Here is a 24,147-nt window from a genome sequence, read left to right on the forward strand (position 1 = left end):
CTAGGAAGCCATTGCAAGAGCTTCTGCAATGACAGTAACAACAACAACCTGTATTTATATTGTGCCTTTAACAAAGCGCTTCACAGGAGTGTTATAAGACAAATTTTGACACCGAGCCACGCAAGAAGAAATGACGCAGATGACCAAAAGCTTGGTCAAAGAGGTAGGTTTTAAGGAGCGTCTTAAATGAAGAAAGAGAGGTAGAGACATGGAGAGGTTTAGGGAGGGAGTTCCAGAGTTTAGGGCCTAGGCAGCTGAAGGCACGGCCACCAATGGTTGAGCGATTATAATCAGGGATGCTCAAGAGGGCAGAATTTGAGGAGCGCTGACATCTCGGATGGTTGTGAGGTTGAAAGAGATTACAGAGTTAGGGAGGGGTGAGGCCATGGAGGGATTTGTAAACAAGGATGAGAATTTTGAAATCGAGATGTTGCTTAACCAGGAGCCAATGTAGGTCAGCGAGCACAGGGGTGATGGATGAGCGGGACTTGGTGCAAGTTAGGACACGGGCTGCTGAGTTTTGCATGACCTCAAGATTATGTAGTGTAGAACGTGGGAGGCGAACCAGGAGTGCGTTGGAATAGTCAAGTCTAGAGGTAACAAAAGGCATGGATGAGGGTTTCAGCAGTGGATGAGCTGAAGCAGGGGCGGAGTCAGGCGATGTTAACAGAGGTGGAAATAGGCAGTTTTAGTTATGACTCTGATGTATGGCCGACAAACGACAATGACAAAAAGAAACGTTTCGTGGGGCCCAAAGGTTTTATTACCCATCTCTATAAATATTAACGTACCTGTAGCGTGAGTCCACAAGCAGTTTGGAAGGCAGCCTCCAGAGTATTCTCGGGCCTGGATCTCCAGCCGCTACGCAGTCCAGATGTAGAGCACGCCCGTAGCTAATGTCTACTTTTTGGGGAGATGATACAGTAATCTTGGCCGTGGCTGAATGCTTCTGAATGTTTATGCTCACTGTCCTCCTGGCAATACCAACTACGTTAGTTGCCACACATTCATAGTTTCCGACGTCTCGGTCCGACAGCTTGCGTATGTAGAGGGTCCCGTTGGGAAAGACGAACAGGTTGCCGTTGATAAACTGGGAGGGGCGGATCTGCGTGCCGTCGAAGAGAACCCAGCGGATGTTTGCCGGGGGCGCGGCCTTGGCGGTGCAGTGGACGCGTGCGCCCTGCCCCGGGACGACCGAGATGTTCTCGGTCCGCTCCTGCTGGATCATGGGAGGCAGGGCCGCCACGTGCAGCCTCACCGTCACCGTGTCCGCCCCCACAGCATTGCTGGCGATGCACTTGTAGACCCCCCGGTCGGAGAAGGCGGTCTGGTCGATGGCCAGGGTCCCGTTGGGCGACAGCGACAGGCTGCTGGCCCCTCCTCCGCTGCCCGGGGTCCTCAGCAGCTTGCGGCCCGGCAGCAGCCACGAGACGTGGGGGGCGGGAGTGCCCTCGGCCCGGCACTCGGCCGCGAAAGGCTCGCCCAGGTACACGGTGGCGTCCTTGTAGCGGGCGCCGACTATCCGCGGCTGCTGGGCCAGCACGACCAGCGTGACCACCATCTTGTCCGTGCCGAGTGGGTTCCACGCCACGCACATGTACTGCCCGCGGTCCTGGACTTGCGCGTTGCGGATGCCAAAGGTCCCGTTGCCGAAGACTTCGAATCGTTGCGTTTTGCTTCTTGTCGTCATCACAGCCCCTGTAAGAAGCACAAGAAAGAATTAGATTTACATAGCGCCTTTCACAAACACCAGACGTCTCAAAACACTTTACAGCCAATGAAGTACTTTTTGGAGTGTAGTCACGGTTGTAATGTGGGAAACACAGCAGCCAATTTGCACACAAGCAAGCTCCCACACACAGCAATGTGATAATGGCCAGATATTCTGTCTTTTTGTTACACTGATTGAGGGATAAATATTGGCCAAGACACCGGGGATAACTCACCTGTTCTTGTTCAAAATAGTGCCAAAGAGATCTTTCACATCCACTTGAGGCCTTGGTTTTTAGCGCCTCATCTGAAAGACAGCACCTCCGACAGTGCAGCACTCCCTCAACACTATCTAGAGTTGTAGCATAGATTTTCTTTGCACTCAAATTTCCTGGAGTGGGACTTGAACCCACAAACCTTCTGACTCAGTGGGAAGAGTGCTACCCACTGAGCCACAGCTGATACAAGGGTTAATAACACAGAACTCTTTTATTTCAGCCTGGGATTTAGCAAAGAGGCTAAAATCAGCCTCACTGTTCTTTTTCCTGCAAGCCTACTGTACCTGGTATTCCCAGGCAGTCTCCCATCCAAGTACTAACCAGGTTTGACTCTGTTTAGCTTTGAGATCAGATGAGATCAGGCATTTTCAGCCTAGAGTGGCTGTAGGCCATCAGCTTCAGTGTTCTGAGGTCCTGAGGGCCCAGGTGGTGGTTACCAGCAATGGCCCAATGGTGCATGTTCGCTGCAACGGTTCTTGCACAGCTCTGCTTGTGTGTCAGGTTCCAGATGATCGTTGTCCAGGTGGGAGTACCTCTGTCTGTCTAATGTGAGTCGGTGGCTACTGGTAGGTGAGCACAGTCTGCCTCAGGTGTACCCTGACCTGCCTGGCTTCCCACCATTGCTCCTGCTTAAAAAAAAAGTCAAGGAGAATTCCCATTGGAAAGCCCATTGTCTCTGTCTAATGGACATACGGTAAAAATGACAGTGCCAGAATATAATGGCCTAGAGATTCCGGCCTCCCTGGGTCCGTACAGAGTGTGTACAGACCCAGGAAGGCATTGCAAAAGCCGATTTTCAGTGCACAATGCGCATGTGCTGAAAACAGGCTGTTCTGATCTGTCAAGCTCCAGCATTTCGGGAGCCAGGACATTTGCAAGGGCAAGATTGCGGGATTTACCCATATCTGTCTCAGCAAATGTCCTCAAAACTCTTGCGTCTGATAAAAGCAGGCGCATAACCTACTTTTACAGGCGTAAGAGTCTTAAAACACACTTAAAACATAAGATATAAAATTAAAAATACACATTTTATTTTTAAAAGCCCTGCCCACTACGTTAAATTTATTTAAAACCATAATTTTAAAAACTTATTAAAAACTGAGAAAATAATTTCTCTAAGATATTTATTAACTTTAATTTCAATTAATTTTAATTAAGTGAGGTACGTTTTTTAGTTTTTAATTGGTGTTATTGTGTTTTTTTCTCAATTACTAGCAATGAGAACTCGTAGATACGGAGTTCCCATTGCTATTAATTGAGAATACTGTACCTGATTGGCTGAGCAGTCATACGTGACTGCACCTTCTGCGTGGGAACCTGGAGGACGGGAGCGCGGGAAGAGAAGGCCTCCCCACCGGAACCCCACACTCCTCCCGGACCACCAAATTCGTAGAAATGTTTCAGGTCAGGGCCAATTGCCCGCAGGAAGCCTCCGACCGCAATTTCAGGGCCAATGGCACAAAAGTCTCCCAAACCAAGGAAAGAAAATAATAATGATTCACCAATATCATCAGAATGTGGCCACAAATCTTATTACTGGCTTCTTTTAATACATTTCCTTAAACAGCACACCCTACCATCCTGTAATCCTGTTTTATATGGGCTGATGGGCCACAATAATGTCATTAACACTTGGAATTTAGGTGATTGTCTACTGAGCAACATTGGGGTCTAACCTTTAGATCATAAACTGCAAATCGGTGGGCGCTTCTGGCCCCAGTACAAAACCTTCCTGGAAAATTGGATGGTTCCCAAACTGTTGACATTTGACTGTTGGGGATGGTGGGAGGGTGTTCTTGTTATATTGTGGCATTAAAAATGTTATTCACTGTTGAAGACTGGGGGGGGTGGGGTTAATATATGTTTGTTAAAAAAAGTTTAAAAGTAGCTGTTACATTATTAAGAAAATGTATTTAAGTTTACAATTGATGTGAAGTATCTTCTAATAATGTAATGTAGAACATCAATACAAGGGTCGCAAACAATGGCCATGGCCAGGATGAAATGTAACGCAAATGTAATGGTCACCAACATAACTTCACGCAAAGTGTTCATTTATGAGCTGCTGGCGCAAAAGTTTTGCAACTGCGTAACTACCACGGGGTTTTTCTGGTGGTGTGGGGTGGGGGCATGGGGGCATGGGTCCATTGCCTGGCTGATTGTCTTCCCCGAGGTCCTCGTCCTCCTCCTTGTCCTCCTCTTCTGCCTCCTCTCTCTCCTGAGGTGGACCGGCAGTCCCACCTGGCAATTGTTGCCCTCTCCTGATAGCTAGGTTATGCAACATGCAGCACACCACAATGAACTCAGCGACCTGGTCAGGGTGGTATTGTAGGTTGCCTCCTGAGTGGTCCAGGCATCTGAAGCGCTGCTTCAGAACTCTAATTGTCTTTTCGATGATATTGCGTGTAGCTATATGGCTTTTGTTATAGCGCTTCTCGGCTTCTGTCTGGGGCTAACGCAGGGGGGTCATGAGCCAGCTGGCAAGGCCATATACTTTATCCCCCAGTATCCAACCGTGACCTTAAACAAGTTAGAGACAGTGCTCTCACGCAAGATGTGCGCATCATGGATGCTCCCTGGAAAATTTGCATTTACTGCCATGATCATTTGCTTGTGGTCGAGAACGAGCTGCACATTCAGGAAGTGGAATCCCTTTCGGTTTCGAAACACCTCCGCATCCTGTAAAGGTACCCTCAGGGCAATGTGCATACAGTCTATTGCTCCCTGCGCCGTGGGAAAGTTTGCTATTCTTGAGAAACTCAGAGCTCTCTCGGTCTGTGCCTCCCTGGTCATAGAAGCTTATAAGGTCCATCCTGCATGTGTAAAGGCCTTCAGTCACCTGTCGAATGCAGCAATGTGTGGTGTGCTGAGAGATACCGCAAATGTTGCCAGCTGAGGCCTGAAAGGAGCCCGATGCGTAGAAGGAAAGTGCCACAGTAACCTTAACCTCAATGGGCAGTGCAGTCCTGATGATACTGGTAGGCTGAAGATCTCCCTTAATTAGCTGGCATATCTCACTGATGACCTCCTTTCGGAATTGCAGCCTCCTAATGCACGTGTTATCGGAGAAGTCCATTTATGATCGCTTATCCCTGTAAATATGTTGGGTGTAACTTCTCCGCAGCAGCAGCAGTCTGCCACCTCTTTGATTGGGCACATAATGCTCTTCAATGAACCTTTTCCCATATCTATTCTGCCGCATGTGATTAGTGATCAATACTAGTTGAGAAATTACAGGCCCCATCACTATAAATCGCTATAAATGCCCTTAATTTGTCCTCAACAAATACAAATGTGATGAGATGATTGACAAGAGTCAAAAAGGCCTTTACAATCATTCACAAATTGATTCTCCTGAGAAGCACTTGGAACAGCCTTTTAGTACAGATCATCCGAGTTAGAAAATGACGTCCGTAGTGTCAAGTTAGGGTCAGGTGATTGTAGCTTTTCCTGTCTTTTTAGGCCAGCGATCATTTGGGCAATTATGGGCAAAAAGCCAAAAGTGGCACTCGGCGATAATCTGGGCCATAATTGGGTGCTAGTTTCCATTATAAACAATATAGGGGGAGGGATGGGGGAGAAGGGGGGGGAGAAGGGGATAAAGGGGAGAAGAGGGAGAAAGGAGATGGGGGGAAAGGAGATGGGGGGAAGGAGATGGGGGGGGAAGGAGATGGGTGGGGGGGAAGGAGATGGGGGGGAAGGAGATGGGGGGAAGGAGATTGGGGGGGAAGGAGATTGGGGGGGGAAGGAGATTGGGGGGGGGAAGGAGATTGGGGGGGCGGAAAGGAGAAGGGGGAGGGAGGCTGAATGGGCCGGGCCTGAGACTTCGGGCAGGGCCTGTCCCAAGCACCAGATTTACAGGTAGGTCGGGTCGGGGGGGTGGTGGGAGGGAGGTCGGTTCTGTTCGGGTCAGAGGAGAGAGGGAGAGGGAGGTCAGGTCGGGGGGAGGGAGGTCAAGTCGGATCCAGTCCGGGGGTGAGGGGAGGTGGGGGGGGGAGTGGGAGTCGGGTCGGGGTCGGTGTCGGGTCCGGTCCGGAGGCGGGGGCAGGGGAGGGGAGCGGGAGTCGGGTCGTGGTCGGTGTTGGGTCTGGTCCGGAGGCGGGGGGGGAGGTGGAGAGGAGCGGGAGTCGGGTCGGGGTCGGTGTCGGATCCGGTCCGGAGGTGGGGGCAGGGGGGGGAGCGGGAGTCGGGTTGGGGTCGGTGTCAGGTCCGGTCCGGAGGCGGAGGCGGAGGCGGAGGCTGGGGGGGGAGCGGAAGTCGGGTCGGGTCCGGGGGCGGGGTGGGGGGGGTGGGAGCGGGAGTCGGGTCGGGTCCAGTCGGAGGGTGGGGGGAGCGGGAGTCGGGTCGGGTCCAGTCCGGGGGGTTGGGTCGGGTCGGGTCCGCGGGCGGCGAGGGGAGCGGGAGTCAGGTCGATGTCGGGTCCGGTCCGGAGGTGGGAAGCGGGAGTTGAGTCGGGTCGGGAGGAAGCAGGAGCTGGCCGTGGGAGGAGCCTTATTCACGCAGCCCCAGTGAGGCCATTGGGCCAGGGCTAGGGGCTGCGTGCTTCGGCCCCGCCCACACAGTTTTGGGCGCCTGGAGCTACTGCACATGCGTGCCCACTGTAGCGCGCATGTGCAGTGGTCCCGGCACTGTTTTCAGCGCAGGGACCTGGCTCCGCCCCCCTACAGCTCCTGCTGCGCTGCGCCGAGGGCCAGAGGACCTGCAGGGAGGTGGAGAATCTGGAGGGTTTTTTTAGGCGCACTTTGTGGCACGAAAAACGGGCGTCCAGGTCAGGACTGCGCCGTTCTAGGCGCGGTTCGAAACTTGGGCCCATAGAATGGTTACAGCACAGAAGGAGGTCATTTGGCCCCTCAAGCCCGTGTCGGCTCTCTGCAAGAGCACTTCAGCCAGTCCCACTCTCCCGCCTTTTCCCTGTGGTCGTGCAATTTTGTTTCTTCAGGTACTTATCCAATTCCCCCTTGAAAGCCACGACTGAATCTGCCTCCACCAACATTTCAGGCAGCGTATTCCAGATCCTAACCACTCGCTGCGTAAAATTTTTTTATCTCACATCGCCTTTGCTTCTTCTGCCAATCATCTTGAATCTGTGTCTTCTGGTTCTCGACCCTTCCGCCAATGGGAACAGTTTCTCTCTTTCTACACTGTCTAGCCCCCTCATGATTTTGAACACCTTGATCAAATCTCCTCGCAATCTTTTCTGCTTTACGGAGAGCAACCCCAGGTTTCTACAGTCTGCCAAATAGCTGAAGTCCCTCATCCCTGGAACCGTTCTTGTAAATCTTTTCTGCTCCCTCTCTAAAGGTCTTAAAGTACGGACATGTTGGGCGACCAATGGGAGGACTTTGTGGGGGTTGGGCAGTTGGAGTCGGGAGGTCAGGTGACAACACCTCCAGGAATATGGCCAATCAGAATTGGCGACCATACACTGAGCCAATGTGTCACTTGTACTGAAGGGATTGTATTGAGTAGATGCCTTGGCTAACTCATCAGAGATTATGGAATGGATTTTGCAACTTGACTTCAGGCATAAAACTGATGTTGTTGATCGACTGGCCATTATAGAAACTGAATGATTTTGCTTTCCATTGATAAAAAACTGCGGGCTGGAAATTCGGTATCGCCCGCTTTGAGGCGGTGACAGTGCTGGGGTGTTACTTTTAGCGCCGGGCGATGTCTACCGCCTCAAAGTGTGATATTCAGTTATATCACCCCAAGAGGAGCGAGGAAAGCGTTCCACAATCCTCTTCGGGTGCTAACGGAGCGATAGCGCAGGAGGCCGACTTAATTCTTGATGCGAGGATGCCGGCATCCTTGCGCCTAAAGATGAAAGCAAAAATCCAGTTGAAAATTTCAATCAACCTCAGCCACACTTGCCCACTTGCTGCAACAAATAAATAAAAGTTGAAAAAGTGAAATGTCACCACTTGCCTTATGCATGATTACGCCGGATGATATTTGCCCCGGGATTGTCGCTGGACTGACTGCTTTCCCCCGCCGCTCTCAGCGCCAGGCGCTGCCGCAGGCAAAAGATTCAATTTTGCAAATGAGGCGCTACGGGGGCGTTGCACACTCGGTGACATCACCCAGTGGGCTGCACTAGCGAGCGCAGCGCATGCTGTCGACACCACCGCTAAACCTTCACTGACGTTCGTTGGCAGGTACTGACAGCGCGGCGCTCGGGCGCTCGGTGCTTAGTGCCCCGTGTAACCAAATAAATTTCTAGCCCCGCACTTTCTAAGTTTACTTACAGTGAGGCTGTAAAGTAGATGTAAATGTCTCCTACCTGTTGACACTTTCGTCCAAGAAACAAAAGGCTTGGGCTCCCCAGTGGTGTCGCAAGGAAGGTACGCGTCCATCTCGGCTTTCACAGACACGGTCAGCGGGCTCCTGGTCACTATTTCTGGCTTTCCCTCCGTCGCCGTCAAATTGGGAGACAGTTGAGCAGTGTTGGATGAGCTCCCGCCGAGCGGTGGTCGGATTGGGGTGTAATATAACCGATTGTTCAATAAGGTGCTTCTGAACGATTGCGCCGTAGCAGCTTTGGTGGGCGCGCTTGTTGGTGCACTCGCGGGCACTGCCAGGGGGGCAGCCGCGGAGCTTTTCACTTTGATGAACGGAAATGGGACCCGCACATGCTGGTGCCATTGATGTGTGTTGGGTATTGGCGCAACGGAGTGCCCAAATGGCGGTCTGTAGTTTGTCTTCGGCGTTTTCGAATTGCCGCTTAAACCAGCGTCTTTCCTATCGGCTAGCTTGTTAAATATCACCGGGCTGGTTCGGAATAGGGGCGCCGATGTTGCTGCTGGCCATTTGATAAAAGGTTCATCAGATTTCGATGCGTTTTGCACAGTTCTTGGTGCAAATGCTCCCAATCCGGGCCTGTCAGTAACCGTTGATGGTGCGCCCGCTGTAAAATAATGAGACCAAACCCTTGTTGCTGGTGTTGGTGGTTTCTGCGTCGCTCCTACTGGAATATACTTGGGGGCTTTGGGCCCAGAACCTTGGCTTAGAATGGACATCGTGCTGAGGTTTGCATCTGCCTTCCATGTACGCCTTGAAATCCAAGTTAAGTTGCTTGACCGCCCCATGTATGGTTCTTTAACTTGTTGCCGGCCTGGTGTGGTTGCTGTGTGCAGTCTTGAAAGGACTCGATCTGGCTCGTTATTACTTTCCGAGGTTTCCCCTCGGTCTTGTTTCCTGACTCCCACTCCAGCAGTTTTCTGAGTGGGCAAGGCACCTTGTGGAGAAATTACACTCCCCGTTTGAATGGCTGGAGGCAGGACTCCTTTGTCCACTGCAAGCGTGGCTTGAGAAGGCCAAAGAGGGGCATGGCCGAAGGCTGCGGTGGTTGGTTGGGTTCCTAACCAACTGCTTCCTGACACAACATGTTCTGTCGCTTGTCCTTGTGGAGGGACGTTCTGACCAGGAAACAGTGAAGGAGCTCTAGTTGTGTCAGGAGAGGAAGGCGCTTTTGGTGTAACATCACTTCTATGTTGTTGAAACGTGGATGGATGGATCACTGGTGGCTCAGTTTCAGTTGCTAAAACTGTCGTGGTTGGTATTTTTGGCACCATCTTCGATTTGGGAGTTTCCCTGGATCTCGGTCTATTAGAAGCAATGGTTGTGCTAAATGTTTTCATGACATGTTCTGATGTCGAAGTAACTGCGGTAGTAATAGGAAGTAGTGCCATTAGGACAGGTGAATTTAAGGTGACACCTAATGTCTGTCTGCTGTCCTGTAGGCCCTTTGTTTTCCCAGATCCCACTGGAACAACTAAAGTCATGGTTGTTGTGGTTGACACGGGTGTACTGTCTGACTCCAGAGAATCCGAGTCAATAGCGGGATCTGGAGGTTTAGCAAAGGTTTTCGCTATCAGAGGTGAAACGGTTGTAGCAGCAAGTTTCGTACTATTGTGCAATTGTAAATCCACTTGAATAAACAGTGCTTTTGTTTGATGGGTTAGAGTGTCAGGATTGGTTGGCTCCACCTCAGGACGATTTGAGAAAGCAGCTTTGGTTGTTTCAAGTGCTGTCTGTGTTGTTGAGGTTAACGGTTCTGGTCGATGCGGTCCTTGAGTGACAGCTTTCCCTGGAGATCTCGGTATATGTGGAGACTTTATAATGGCCAAGACATCTGCCGATTTTAGCTTGGGTCCCTCTGTAGTCAGCTGTAGTGAATCTGCTCGGCTGGAAACTGATGCCGCTGACACCCTTTCCACTGTAGTCTTGACTATGATTTGCTCATTGGCAAAATGTGTCTTTTCTGTTGGAACAGTCTTCATAGTTGGCTGAGTGGTTGCTACCATATTTACGCGGGTAGGCTTTTCTTCTTTGGCCCTGAATTTTGGATGCAAATGCTGCCTTTGCCTGTATCTGTTAGGCCGATACCTCCTTCGGCCATGGAGTCTTTTCCTTGAGTATTTTCGGGAAGCAATAATGGCCGTTGTTCTGCTTTGGCCGGCTCTTGCATTCGCGGTGGTGTCAGTGCCTGCTTTGGCCAAGATCCTGGGCACAATGGCTTTGGATGCAGTTGCTCTGGCTGCCGTGCTGGGACGAGCGGCAGCAGCGGTTGTGACAATAGCTGGCTTGGTCGTGGTGTTGGGGACCACGGCCGTGAGGCTAGTTGCTTTGGCTGTGGTGGTGGCGGTCAGGGTAGTGGTGCTTGTGGCATTGGTTGTGGAGGCAGGGGCGCTGATGGTTGCTCTAGTTGCTTCAGTTGTGGTTGAAGTGGTAACTGTTCCGCTGGTTGTGGTGGGACTTCCTCTGCTATGTGGGCTGTCTTTATCGCTGTCAGAATTTACATCCGCGCCATCAATTATGGAACCCTTTCCGGGAAGCTTCCTCGCTATTTGTGCAACAGCTTCAGTAGTCCAAGGTTCTGCCATCTCCTCGTGTGCCTTAGCTGTTGGAGCATTTGTTTTACCTAGAGTGCCAGATGCATCATAATCGCCTGGTTCTTGTGTTGGCTCCATCTTAATTATTTCCCTTGTTGGCTCACTGTGGGCCTGTTCCAGTGTTGAAGCTGAGGCTGTTGGAAATTCACAAATGTCTGTCTCATAGCTTGGGGTTGCAAAGAGCTTAGCTGCCCTGCTGGATTCAGTAGTGCTTTGAAGAACAGGGTCCGCGGTGTGAGGCGTACCAGACGATTGGTTGTTAGCAGAATTAATATCTCCTCTAGGTGTTTGCTGCAAAGATTTCCCTTGCAGTTTAAGATTGAGAGGTCCCTCGAGTGTGGTGGTCTCCGGCACATTGTAGACTTTCACCATTGCATCACGCGGCGTGCTTACATGTATTAGTTCATCCTCAGAAAAATTTAGCTCGCCAATTGCCGATGATTCTTCCACACTGGACTCCTCTGGGTCGGGTCTGTTTGACTGTTTTGGGGCCGGGGCATGTACCTGGTCTGCCCTTGTAGCTGGCGATGCAGTGGTTGATTCATAGACTTGGATCGAGGTGGGGATTGTTACTTTAGGAACAGTTTTCCCTCTCACTTTGGCCAAGATGTCCGCCCACCTTTGTGGGTCAATCTGTTTATTAGACACGTTGACCCTCCTGCGCGAGTCCCATCTTCTCCTGCCTTCTGCCGTGGTCTTGGCCCTGCCCCTCTGTGACCCCTTCCTTAGTTTGATGGCTTTGACTTTAGAATGGCCTTGTGTGGCATCTGCATGAAGCTCCCTTCCTCCAGCCGGTATCCCGCCAGTGTATTTGTTGTAGGTAACCTGCTTCTGACTTTCATGTGGTGTCTCTAGACCCGAACCCTGCTCTTCCACCTCTGGATCCTCTGGTCTGATAAAGACTTTAGGAGGGGGAACCCGAACTGCCTTCCCCTTTTTGACTGGCCGCCCGTGCAACCTTTTAATGACTGCCACTTTGACAGTCAGTGAATCCGAGCCGTACTTGTTAATGGCTATACATCTGTAGTGCCCACTGTCGCTGATGTGGCTAGTTGCGATGACTAAAGTGCCATTCTCTGTTACAAACCCGTCGGTGGTGTTGGACGGGGCGCCCAGCACATTGTTATTCGGAAGGACCCAATTCAGCCGGGCATCTGGCACCGAGATGGCAGTGCAAGGCAGAGAGATGGCATCTCCCGAAAGCACAGTGATGCCACTTTCAACCCGAGACGCGTGCACTCTGGCAGGTCGCACAGCCACTCGAGAGGTCATTGTATCGGTCTCGTCCTCAATGGCCCCAGTGCACTGATACAAGCCCGAATCGCCCAGGTCCACCGCCTTCACGACCAGCTTCCCGGTGTCGGAGACAGAGATGCGGTTATCCGCGCTGCTGTAGGGAGCTTTCAGCTGGGTGCCGTCAGGAAGGAGCCACTCTAGGGATGGGCTCCCCGAGGCAGCAACCCGACAGTTTAGCTGCAGCATCGTCCCGGCCACTGCAACCTGGCCCCTCTCTGCCCCCTCGTTGTCTCGGATCAAAACCCAGTTGCTCGTGTCTCTCGCCGCATCGCTCAAGGGAAAATGTTGCGAGAGATACATGGAGAACAGGAGGACAACGTGGCTGGCAGTAGTATGCCTTCTGTCGAGTTGGATGGTGACGAACTGTTGCATTAACCACGAGGGCCCAGCCATAATGTTAGCTCTGACACCGGTGTAGTAGTAAGCTTCATTGTCAGTGGCTTGCCTATAGCGATAGCTCAGCGTGGGTTCTTTGGACAACATTAAGTCCCTTTGTAGTTTGGCAGGGGTTTCACTGTAGTAGGCAATCAGTTTCCATAGCCTCTCCATGTTTTCCTGATCCATGTTACATATAAGGTTCACTGAAAGGGTCAGGTTGACTCCAATTTCTCGTGGGTTTAGACGCTGCCATTGAATCGACGTATCGCCCTTCAGCCTGTGGACCTGGCACAGCAAATTATTGTTGTTACCTTGCTCGTCAGTTAAGTTCAAAGCCATGCTCCCGAATGGCTTTTGATGGTGTCGTTGTGCCAGATCTTCACCTTCATCGTCTTCCCATTCGGTACTGTTGCTCATCTTCAATGGGGACTCAATTTTCGGCCTTGTGCATGCCAGGTCATTGGAACCCAATTTAAAAAGCTCTCTTTTGGCGAACTGTCTGGGCTCGGAACACACGGAGCACAGCCGCCCTCCCGGATACGTTCGGTCCTTTTTACATTTCACCACACCTGCAAAAGGAAGAACAAAGAAAAAACATCAAAGTAGTTGACAGAAATTCTTCTTGTGCTGATTCCTTAGAATCCTAGAAGTTTACAGCACGGAAGGAGGACATTCAGCCCATCATGTCCGCCCCGGCCAACAAAGAGCTATCCGGCCTAATCCCACTATCCAGCTCTTGGTCCATAGCCCTATAGGTTACGGCACTTGAAATGCATATCCAAGTACTTTTAAATGTGGTGAGGGTTTCTGACTCTACCACCCTTTCAGGCAGTGAGTTCCAGACCCCACCACCCTCTGGGTGAAAAACATTCCTGTCAAATCCCATCTAAACCTCCGATCAATTACTTTAAATCTTTGCCCCCTGGTTGTTGACCCCTCTGTTAAGGGAAATAGGCCCTTTCTGTCTGCTCTAGCTAGGCTCCTCATAATTTTATACACCTCAATTATTTTCTTTTTTCTCCACGTCTCTGCTGAGCAGACTGAGACCTGCTAGGGTACAGTTCCATAGGCACTTGATGCCATGTTGGATCGCTCCCAAGAGGCAATTCTGCACGTCCTAAACAGTGGGTCTGAGGATCCAACCCTTGTGCAGTGGTTGGATCATAGGACCAGGAGTAGGCCATGCAGTACCTCGAAGCTGTTCCGTCATTCAATTAGATCGTTGCTGATCTGTATCTCAACTCCATCAACCCGCCTTGGCTCTGGAACCCTCAATACCCTTGCCTAACAAAAACCTATCAACTTCAGCTTTTTGGGGGAGTGAGTTCCAGATTTCCACTAGCCTTTGTGTGAAGAAATGCTTCCTGACATCACCCCTGAATGGCCTGGCTCTAAATTTAAGGTTATGCCCCCTCTGGACTCCCTCACCAGAGGAAATCGTTTCTCTCTCTCTACCCTAACAACTCCTTTAATCATTTTAAACATCTCAACGCAAAGAGCGTGAAGAGGTCAAGCGCAGACAGCGGAAGGAGTGTGCGGCAAACTAGCCCCACCCATCCCTTCCCTCGACGAATGTCTGTCCCACCTGTGACAGGGTCTGTGGCTCTCGTATTGGACTGTTCAGCCACCAGAGAACTCACTTTGGGAGTGGAAGCAAGTCTTCCTCGATTCCGAGGGATGGCCTATGATGAGAATTATAGAACAGCACAGCACAGAAGGAGGCCATTCGGCCCATCGAGTCTGCACCAGCTCTCTCAAAGAGAAATCCAGTTAGTCCTCCCACCCCCATCCCCCCACTCTATTTCAAGTATTTATCAAGTTCCCATTTGAAGACTACCATTTGAATCTGTCGCCACCACCCAATCAGGCAATGTATCGGACATTGTTTTTGTTTTAAATTGGGCTTCCTCTTCAGTACCTGTACATGGCTGAAGCACTAATCAGGTGCTCCAATCACATTGTGGGGCTGCCCCCCTGCTCTTAATATATTTCAGGGGCCTAATCTGCCTCAAGCACACCTTGTGTTTAGGCCCTCCGCACCTTTTGCACTGGTTAACCCACACTGGGGCATGCTAGGAGGCTCAGCCTTTGTGCCCAGTAAGAAAGAATTGGCTAGTGGGCTGTTGGCATCAATGGACGTCAGTGGGCTATTCAACACTGAGCGCAGCACGGCCCATCCCAATCCCGTTCTCAACTGATGTCCAAATACAAGGCCCATTCCAGCAGGAATCAGTGGATTGGGATCAGGAGCGCGTCCTGATTTTTCCCATTCCCAATCCCCACTGCTTCCAGTTTGCGTGACTCAGCTTATTAATCTGAGCCCATTCGAATCCTCGTACTAAATAGTGAAGCTGCAAATACTCCTTTTATTCCTTAGTTTGTACGATAGCTATAAAGGCAATGACAAATATTGTAGTTCAGCTGCTAATGCAAACTGTATATAGATTCATTTTGGTTTTGTTAAAAAAAATTGTAAAGAGAAAGGTGGGTTATGCTTCAATTGTATAAAACATTGGTTAGGGCAGAGCTGGAGTACTGCGTGCAGTTCTGGTCATCGCATTACAGGAAGGATGTGATTGCACTGGAGAGGGTACAGAGGAGATTTACGAGGATGTTGCCAGGAGTGAAGTATCTTAGCTATGAGGACAGATTGGATAGGCTGGGTTTGTTTTTCTTGGCTGAGGGGAGACCTCATTGAAGTGTATAAAATTATGAGGGGCCTAGATATAGTGGATAGAAAGGGCCTACTTCCCTTAGCAGAGGGGTCAACAACTTAGGGGGGCATAAATTTAAAGTCATTGGTAGACGGTTTAGAGGGGATTTGAGGGGAAATTTCTTCACGCAGTGGGTTGTGGGGGTGTGGAACTCACTGCCTGAAAGGGTGGTAGAGGCAGAAACTCTCAACATATTTAAAAAGTACTTGGATGTACGTTTGAAGTGCCATAACCTGCAGGGTTATGGACCGAGAGCTGGAAAGTGGGATTAGGCTGGATCTCAAAGGCAGTCCCTCAAAATCAAGGAAGACTTGCTTCCACTCTAAACGTGAGTTCTCAGGTGACTGAACAGTCCAATATGGGAATTACAGTCTCTGTCACGGGTGGGACAGAGAGTGATTGAAGGAAAGGGTAGGTGGGACAGGTTTGCCGCATGCTCCTTCTGCTGCCTGCGCTTGTTTTCTGCATGCTCTCGGCGACGAGACTCAAGGTGCTCGGCGCCCTCCCGGATGTACTTCCTCCACTTAGGGTGGTCTTTGGCCAGGGACTCCCAGGTGTCGGCGGGAATGTTGCATTTTATCAAGGAGGCTTTGAGGGTGTCCTTGTAACGTTTCCTCTGCCCACCTGGGGCTCACTTGCTGCGTAGGAGTTCAGAGTAGAGCGTAGAGGCTGGATAGCCTCTTGTTGGCCGGCACGGACACGATAGGCCGAAATGGCCTCCTTCCGTGCTGTAAACCTCTATGATTCTTTGATAAACAAGTGCTAGATAATAATTGAGGAACAGCAATAGGCCATTCAGCCCCTCAGGCTGATCTGTACCTCAACTCCATTTAACCGCCTTTGCTCCCTAACTCTTGATGCTCTTACCCAACACGATCTATCGATCCATATTTATGAAAGGATATACTTGCTTCGGAAGCAGTTCAGAGAAGGTTCACTAGGTTGATTCCGGAGATGAAGGGGTTGACGTATGAGGAAAGGTTGAGGAGGTTGGGCCTCTACTCATTGGAATTCAGAAGAATGAGAGATGATCTTATCGAAATGTATAAGATTATGAGCGGGCTTGACAAGGTGGATGCAGAGAGGATGTTTCTACTGATAGGGGAGACTGGAGCTAGGGAACATAATCTTAGAATAAGAGGCCACCCATTTAAAAATGAGATGAGGAGAAATTTCTTCTCTCAGAGGGTTGTAAATCTGTGGAATTCATTGCCTCAGAGAGCTGTGGAAGCTGGGATATTGAATAAATTTAAGACAGAAATAGACAGTTTCTTAACTGATAAGGGAATAAGGGGTTATGGGGAGCGGGCAGGAAAATAGAGCTGAGTCCATGATCGGATCAGCCATGATCATATTAAATGGCGGAGCAGGCTCGAGGGGCCGTATGGCCGACACCTGCTCCTTTTTCTGATATTCTTACGTTCTTATGATCCCAGTCTTGAAAGCTCCAATTGTCCAGCATGCACAGCCTTTTGGTGGGGAGAGAAGTTGAGATTTCTAATACCCTTTGTGAGAAAAAATGCTTCCTGATTTCCCATGTGAATGGCTTGGCTCTAATTTTAAGATTATGTCCCCTTATTCTTGATTCCCTCACCAGACGAAATAGATAAGGGGAATTAGGGTGGTTTGGGCTTCACACTTAGGTAATTTGGATTCAGTTCTAGCCCAGAATGATAGGATAACATTTTGTTCCGTCTGTGGACTGGAAGGATCTGATCTAAAATGACCGAGGCAAGTCTGTGTCCAGTTCCAGTGGACAAAGACTGCTTCAGTGGGAAGGGCTCACAACGCAAAACTGCTCCTAATTAAGCATCAAATTGCCAATCTTTCTCGAAGAGGTAATGGACACTGGTACCGGAAATGGGTTAAAAGCCACAATGGTGCACTAGGGGGAGCTCTGCTGCATTTACAGCTGATGGGCATTTTGGGGAGAATTACATAGAATTTACACCACAAATACAGGCCATTCAGCCCAACTGGTCTATGCCGATGGTAATGCTCCACATGAGCCTTCTGCCACTCTATTTACTTCATCTCACCCTGTCCACATATCCTTCTATTCTTTTCTCCCTCATTAACTTATCTCGCTTCCCCTTAAAGGCATCTCTATTATTCATCTCCACCACTCCCTATGGTAGCGAGTTCCACATTGTAAGGGGGGAGGAAAGTACACTTGAGTAAGAAGCATAAGGGAATTAGAAGGTTCTGATGAATCAGGAGTTTCTCTGTCTTGCGGTAGGGATTGTAATATTATGTAAAACTCACTTATGTATGTAAAGCACTCTTATACACTCGCTTACATTGGGTTAAGAAGAGCGAGGCAGCAATGCCTGATGGTTAATGAACCATTTGAAGTAGCCAGCACTGTATTGGCCCTTAGCACAGAAAATAGAAGATGAAAATATACACTCAGTACTGAAACACAAGGGCAGTGGAGAACCAACATCCTAGAAAGATACCATACCCTGGGAAGCAAGGTCAATCAACGCGTCATGAGAAACTGAGGCAAAGGTGAACACATTCTAAAAGGGTGACAGCATGAGAGATGGACAGGTGGGGGGAACCACTCACAGCCAGTCTGAGCAGTAGGCCAATCAGTGGTTTTGTAGGAGGGTCGCACAAATCGAAAAATCATATAACTATGCTGGTAAAACTTTTGTACATTGAAGTGTTCATCGGAACATTTCCCGAGCATGTTCAAATAATAAAACTGGTGAACCGAAGTTTTCGTCTCAGTGAATCCGTGGTCATTATACAGAGGACAGGTGTCAACTTCCTATATCAGGTAGTTCGCCTCGAGGGAGAGAAGTCTTGCTTTTACCCCAACAATTGGCGCTGCGAGCAGGGAATGATATCTTTCTAGGCTGTTGATTCTCCACTGCCCTTGTGTTTCAGTACTGAGTGTATGTTTTCATCTTCTATTTTCTGTGTTAAGGGTCAATGCCATGTTGGCTACTTCAGATGGTTCATTAACCATCAGGCATTTCTGCCTCCCTCTTTTAACCCAATGTAAATGAGTGTATAAGCGTGCTTTACATACATAAGCGAGTTTTACATAATTGGTCAATATTACAATCCATACCTTAAGACAGAGGAACTCCCAATTCCTCAGAACCTCCGAATTCCCTTATACTTCTTACTCAAGTGTACTTTTTTCCCCCCTTACACACATTCTCACCATTTTCTGGGCAAAGAAGCTTCTCCAGAATTCCTTGTTGGATTTATTAGTGACTACTTTATATTTCTGACCCCTAGTTTTAGAATCTCGCACAAGTGGTAACATATTTTCGATGTCTACCCTATCAAACCTCCTTCATAATTTTAAAGACCTTTATTAGTTTACTTCTCCTTCTTCCCCTTTCTAGAGAAAAGAGCCCCAACCTGTACAGAGGGGAAGGGGAGATTCACTGCGCATCTTAATATGCTGCACCTCACCTGGAAGTACATGTTGCTGACACTGCAAAAGGAAAGTGTTCCATTTTCCAACACTAATATTCCTCACCTTGACGGGCAGGGAAAAAAAAGGTAAAATAATGTAACATATACATTCCTACTTTGTGCAAAGCCACTGATTACCTCCAGCCTCTTTTTCCCAGTCCAGCAGCCATTTTAACCTGCAGTCACATGACCACGGATTCCCGTGCAGGTAGATACTTTCCAGTTGTGACATGGAGTGGAGCATTTCCCTGGGCAGTGTTCGAATGGAATTATCCGCGAGGTAGAGGTGCTTTATTGAGGAGATTTTAAAATGCCGCAGAAGTGAGAAAGTGACAAAGGTGTTTGGATGGATTTGCTGCAACAGGTTCCCTTCGAGTTGCACCAGCTTCAGGGAAGTCAGTCCATAGAATGCACCCGGCTGAATGAACTCGATCTTGTTGTGGTCTATGTGCAATCGCAATAGGTTCACCAGTCCTTGAAACGTCTGCCCTGTTATGGCACTCACTTTATTGTAGCTCATTTTAAGTACCTGCAAGAGACGAATAATTAAGTTCAACAATAAGGGAACAATCCTAAATCAGTTCGGTGTGCAGAATCATTTATAACACAGCATTAAGGCACTGTATTAACAAGAAGCACATGCATAACAGTCACAGATCATTGAGGTAGTTGGTGTTGCCTGCACAGAGATTTACTGAACTTTATTGAATCATCTTGGGTGGCTCAAGGCATTTAAGGAGATGGAGGAAGGAAAAGTGAGAGAGAAAAAGCTCTGGCACTAACAGATAGGGATCGAGAACAGGTCAACGGCAAAAAGCTAACGAGGCAGAAGAATGCGGGGGAAAAAGAGACAATATTCCATTATATTGATATTTTATAATTTGCTTGCAATCACTATGTTTCTCCTTCAGCCAGGAGCAATGGTACATCTCGGATACAGAGTTCTCCCATAGTTGTAGTCAATAACAGTTTCTACCTAAGCATTAACAAGCACATTATCATGATGTGGGCAATATATTGGCCCAGAGTTTGTGGAGGGTAATAACAGTGAACGAACAGCGGTCGCTGTTATTACCCTTTTGAAACTGACCGCAACTTCAGGATGTAGTCCTGGTGCGTAAATCCTGAAGTTGCGGTCAGTCATTCACTGTTCTGACACTGGCTGTGCTGTGCCACTACCCCAGCACACCCCACCACCCCCACTCTACTCCCATAGCCGGTAATCAATGTAATCGTCAAATCAGGGAAACTGGTGAAGACATGGGCTATAATAGCACTATTACATACATAATTAAAAGTTAGACCCTTTTGGAATAGGTTTTAACAGTGTATTGACTGCTAAACAAACGTTATGGCCCAGAAAAACTCATTTTAATTTTGTCCAATGTCAAATTTATACATTTTAATAAAATTTACATTTTTAAGATATTTTAAAAAATGTTTTATTTTGTTTGAAGTTTGTTCATCTTTATTTCAGATTTGCCTTTTCCTCTTTTGAGAGCACAAACCTTTGTTTTGCTCTCTCGTTAACTTTTAAAAACAGTTTGAATCAAAGCAGCTTATTCGCTTCCTGGTTCTTGGCTGGCGAAAATTCTGCATTGTGATTGGCCGCTCAGACAGCTTCTTGACACCATAACAGGTCGCGTTAGGGATGGCCCGTTAACTTGCATTGATTTTAATGATGCGCCGGGGAAGTCGAACTTCTCGCCACAGAGATTGCGAGACCTTTGTGCAACGTTTACTTCGGGGCAAAGCGACTAATGCCTTTGCTTCACCACTGACCGCCAGTCACGGGCCAATACTGTCGAGAGAGACTGCAGCCAAATGTCCTCAACACTGTCACATACGTCAGGGTTAAGAACATAAGAAATAGGAGCAGGAGTAGGCCATTTGGCCCCTCGAGCCTGCTCCGCCATTTAATAAGATCATGGCTGATCTGATCATGGACTCAGCTCCACTTCCCCGCCTGCTCCCCATAACCCTTTACTCCCTTATCACTCAAAAATTAGTCTATCTCCGCCTGAAATATATTCAATGAGCCAGCCTCCACGGTTCTCTGAGGCAACAAATTACACAGATTTACAACCCTCAGAGAAGAAATTTCTCCTCATCTCAGTTTTAAACGGGCGGCCCCTTATTCTAAGATCATGTCCTCTAATTCTAGTCTCCCCCATCAGTGGAAACACCGTCTCTGCATCCACCTTGTCAAGTCCCCTCATAATCTTATACGTTTCGATAAGATCACCTCTCATTCTTCTGAATTCCAATGTGTATATGCCCAACCTACGCAACCTTTCCTCATAAGTCAACCCCCTCATCTCTGGAATCAACCTAGTGAACCTTCTCTGAACTGCCTCCAAAGCATATCCTTTCGTAAATATGGAAACCAAAACTGCACGCAGTATTCCAGGTGTGGCCTCACCAATACCCTGTATAACTGTAGCAAGACTTCCCTGCTTTTATACTCCATCCCCTTTGCTGTATTTTTGTGGTATTTACCCTTGTACAAAAAAATAGCACAAATACAATTTTAATTCATTTAAATATTTATGCCCAGGAACCGAGTACTACCTGCAATGATTGCAAATCTTTAAAAGCTTCATCCGGGATTCTTTGGATATCATTTCCATGCAGCATTAGGAGCTCCAGCTTTCGAAGTCCACCAAAGGAAACTTTGCTCACAGAATGTATATTGTTAAATCTGTAAGAATATGAAAGAAGCAGATCACTCTCCTGCACATAAGAACATAGGAACATAAGAAATAGGAGCAGGAGTAGACCATTCGGCCCTTCGAGCCCGCTCCACCATTCAATGAGATCATGGCTGATCTTCTACCTCAATTCCACCTTCCTGCACTTTCCCCATATCCCTTGATTCCCTTAATATCCAAAAATCTATCGATCTCTGTCTTGAATATACTCAACGACTGAGCCTCCACAGCCCTCTGGGGCAGAGAATTCCAAAGATTCACCACCCTCTGAGTGAAGAAATCTCTCCTCATCTCAGTCCTAAATAGCCGACCCCTTATTCTGAGACTGTGACCCCTGGTTCTAGACTCCACAGCCAGATGAAATATCCTCCCTGCATCTACCTGGTTAAATCCTGCAAGAATGTTACATGTTTCAATGAGATCACCTCTCATTCTTCTAAACTATAGAGAATATAGGCCTAGTCTACTCAATCTCTCCTCATAGGACAATTCCCCCCATCCCAGGAATCAGTCTGCTGGACCTTCGTTACACTCCCTCTACGGCAAGTAAATGCTTTCTTAGGTAAGGAGACCAAGGGGCTGAAATTGCCTCTTTCTATCAGAACATAAGTAATAGGAACAGGAATAGGCCATTTGGCCCCTCGAGCCTGCTCCGCCATTTAATAAGATCAAGGCTGATCTGATCATGGACTCAGCTCCACTTTCCTGCCCGCTCCCCATAACCCTTTATTCCCTTATCGCTGAAAAATAAGACCCGTGGCCGTCTGAAATTGGTGCGGACTGGCTGCCGAGTTGTGCCAGAGGGACCGCCATTTTGAACATTGCCCTCCTTTACCTTTGGAGCTGTGTAGGGCACCTCTCCGCCCGTTTCCCCACCACTCCATGCACGCACTGACCCCTTGCCGACCGATGGCCCCTTTCCGGAATCCCCCACAGGAACGGCGCCACCACCGATCGATGCCCCCAACAGCTTTTGCTGCCGGTACCCTTACTGAGGCTTGGCGGCATGGCCACCCTTAAAGGGCACTGCCGCGAATCCATGTTTTTTTTTCCGACCGACTGCCAGGTCGGGCCGACAATTATGCCCTGGGTTCGGCCGGGCCGTCAACAGGCAGCTCGGGACCCCCTCTTGGGTGCTAGGCCGCTGGTATGGCTGAAACCCTCCCTAGTAGCCCGGTGCTTGCCAATAAAGTGGTTGCAGAGTTTGCAGCGGACCCCTTTAACTGATGGTGAGGGGCGCTGTGACGCGCCAGCGTGATTGGCTTTCATCTCCACCTGAGAGGGCAGACGGTGCCTCAGTTTAACATCTCATCCAAAAGACAGTACCGCTGACAGTGTAGGGCTCCTTCAGTACGGCACTGGAGTGTCCGCCTGCATTTTGTGTTCGAGTCTCTGGAGTGGGGCTTGACCACAACCTTCTGACTCAGAGGTGAAAGTGTGCTGCCCACTAAGCTGTGGCTGACACCATACATGTCAATCACACAAGTGACACACTGAGTTTATACAAGGATCATTCTATTCACCCCTGGAATTAATCATTTTCCAGCAAAATTGCTATCAGCTTGTATGTTCAATGCAAATGAACGCACCCTTTGTAGACATTTGATGTAATTATACATCGCAGATTTAAGAGATCATTCAAATTTTAGCAGCCATATCCAGAAGTGTACCCACCCTAAATTGATTCTTTCCACCTGCTTCGGGAATCTGGTTGGTACTGCTGTCAGCGATCGGAAAGTGCAGTGAACTTCAGTGGAGAAATAACAGGCGCAGGGATGAGGGCACGAGAGTGACAGGCGTGGGAATCCCAGAGACAGAATCAGCACCATGGAGAGGGTCCCCACGTAAACCACATCGCGCCACACCTCGAGCATCTTCGCCATTCTTCCGTAAGAGTTGCTGGAGTTTGTGCACAGTGTATGGCGGGACGCGGGACGATGCAGTGCGCTTCTCAGCACACCGGCGGTGCAAATTCTACCTTCGCTCTCTCAGGAAATGTCACAACGTTGCCATTCTTCCAACGTTGAACGACCCATCAGAAAGGACGGCTGCAGGCGATGACCCGGGAGAAGTATAAAGTTCCGGCTCGTTCTGTCAGAAAAAAAGAAAGAAGCCATTTAGCTATTGGTCAATAGGTATCCAAAACATGAAGCATGGTCGAAAGAAAGAAAGACCGATCGCATTGACCAAGCTTTTGGTCACCTGTCCTAAAATCTCCGTAAGTGAATCGGTGTCAAATTTGTTTGAAAATCGCTCCTGTGAAGTATCTTGGGATATTTACTATCTTAAAGACGCTATATAAATACAAGTTGTGTTGTTATTGTTGAAGTGCAGCTAGCACTTTCTTTGGTGGATGTATGACTCATCATCATCATAGGCAGTCCCTCGAAATTGAGGAAGACTTGCTTCCATTCTAAAAGTGAGTTCCCAGATGCTCTTCCTCCACTTAGGGCGGTCGTTAGCCAGGGACTCCCAGGTGTCAGTGGGGATGTTGCACTTTATCAAGGAGGCTTTGAGGGTGTCTAATTTCACAACCACTGGACATCTCAAAGTGCTTTACAGCCAATTAATTACTACCGGAGTGTAGTCACTGTTGTAATGCAAGAAACGCGGTAGCCAATTTGTGCACAGCAAGATCCCACAAACAGCAATGTGATAATAACCACATAATCTGTTTTTGTTATGTTGATTGAGGGAACATTGGCCAGGACACTGGGGCAATCCCCTG

At 48.8% G+C, this 24,147-nt stretch overlaps 1 protein-coding gene across 1 annotated transcript in view; it reads right to left on the minus strand.

The window, feature by feature from the left end:
- mxra5a (matrix-remodelling associated 5a) overlaps nt 1–23,302 on the minus strand; it is a 40,097-nt gene extending 16,795 nt beyond the window's left edge. Inside the window, exons 1-5 of the mRNA XM_070891644.1 lie at nt 23,094–23,302; nt 21,280–21,409; nt 18,847–19,237; nt 8,272–13,125; nt 792–1,698 (exon numbers count right to left, since the gene is read on the minus strand). Of these exons, the coding sequence (XP_070747745.1) occupies nt 792–1,698; nt 8,272–13,125; nt 18,847–19,237; nt 21,280–21,409; nt 23,094–23,302 (6,491 nt within the window). The remainder of the gene's footprint in view (nt 1–791; nt 1,699–8,271; nt 13,126–18,846; nt 19,238–21,279; nt 21,410–23,093) is intronic.
- Nucleotides 23,303–24,147: the final 845 nt, after the last annotated feature.

Source organism: Pristiophorus japonicus, chromosome 10, assembly GCF_044704955.1.
Source record: "Pristiophorus japonicus isolate sPriJap1 chromosome 10, sPriJap1.hap1, whole genome shotgun sequence".
Taxonomy (NCBI): Eukaryota; Metazoa; Chordata; class Chondrichthyes; family Pristiophoridae; genus Pristiophorus; species Pristiophorus japonicus.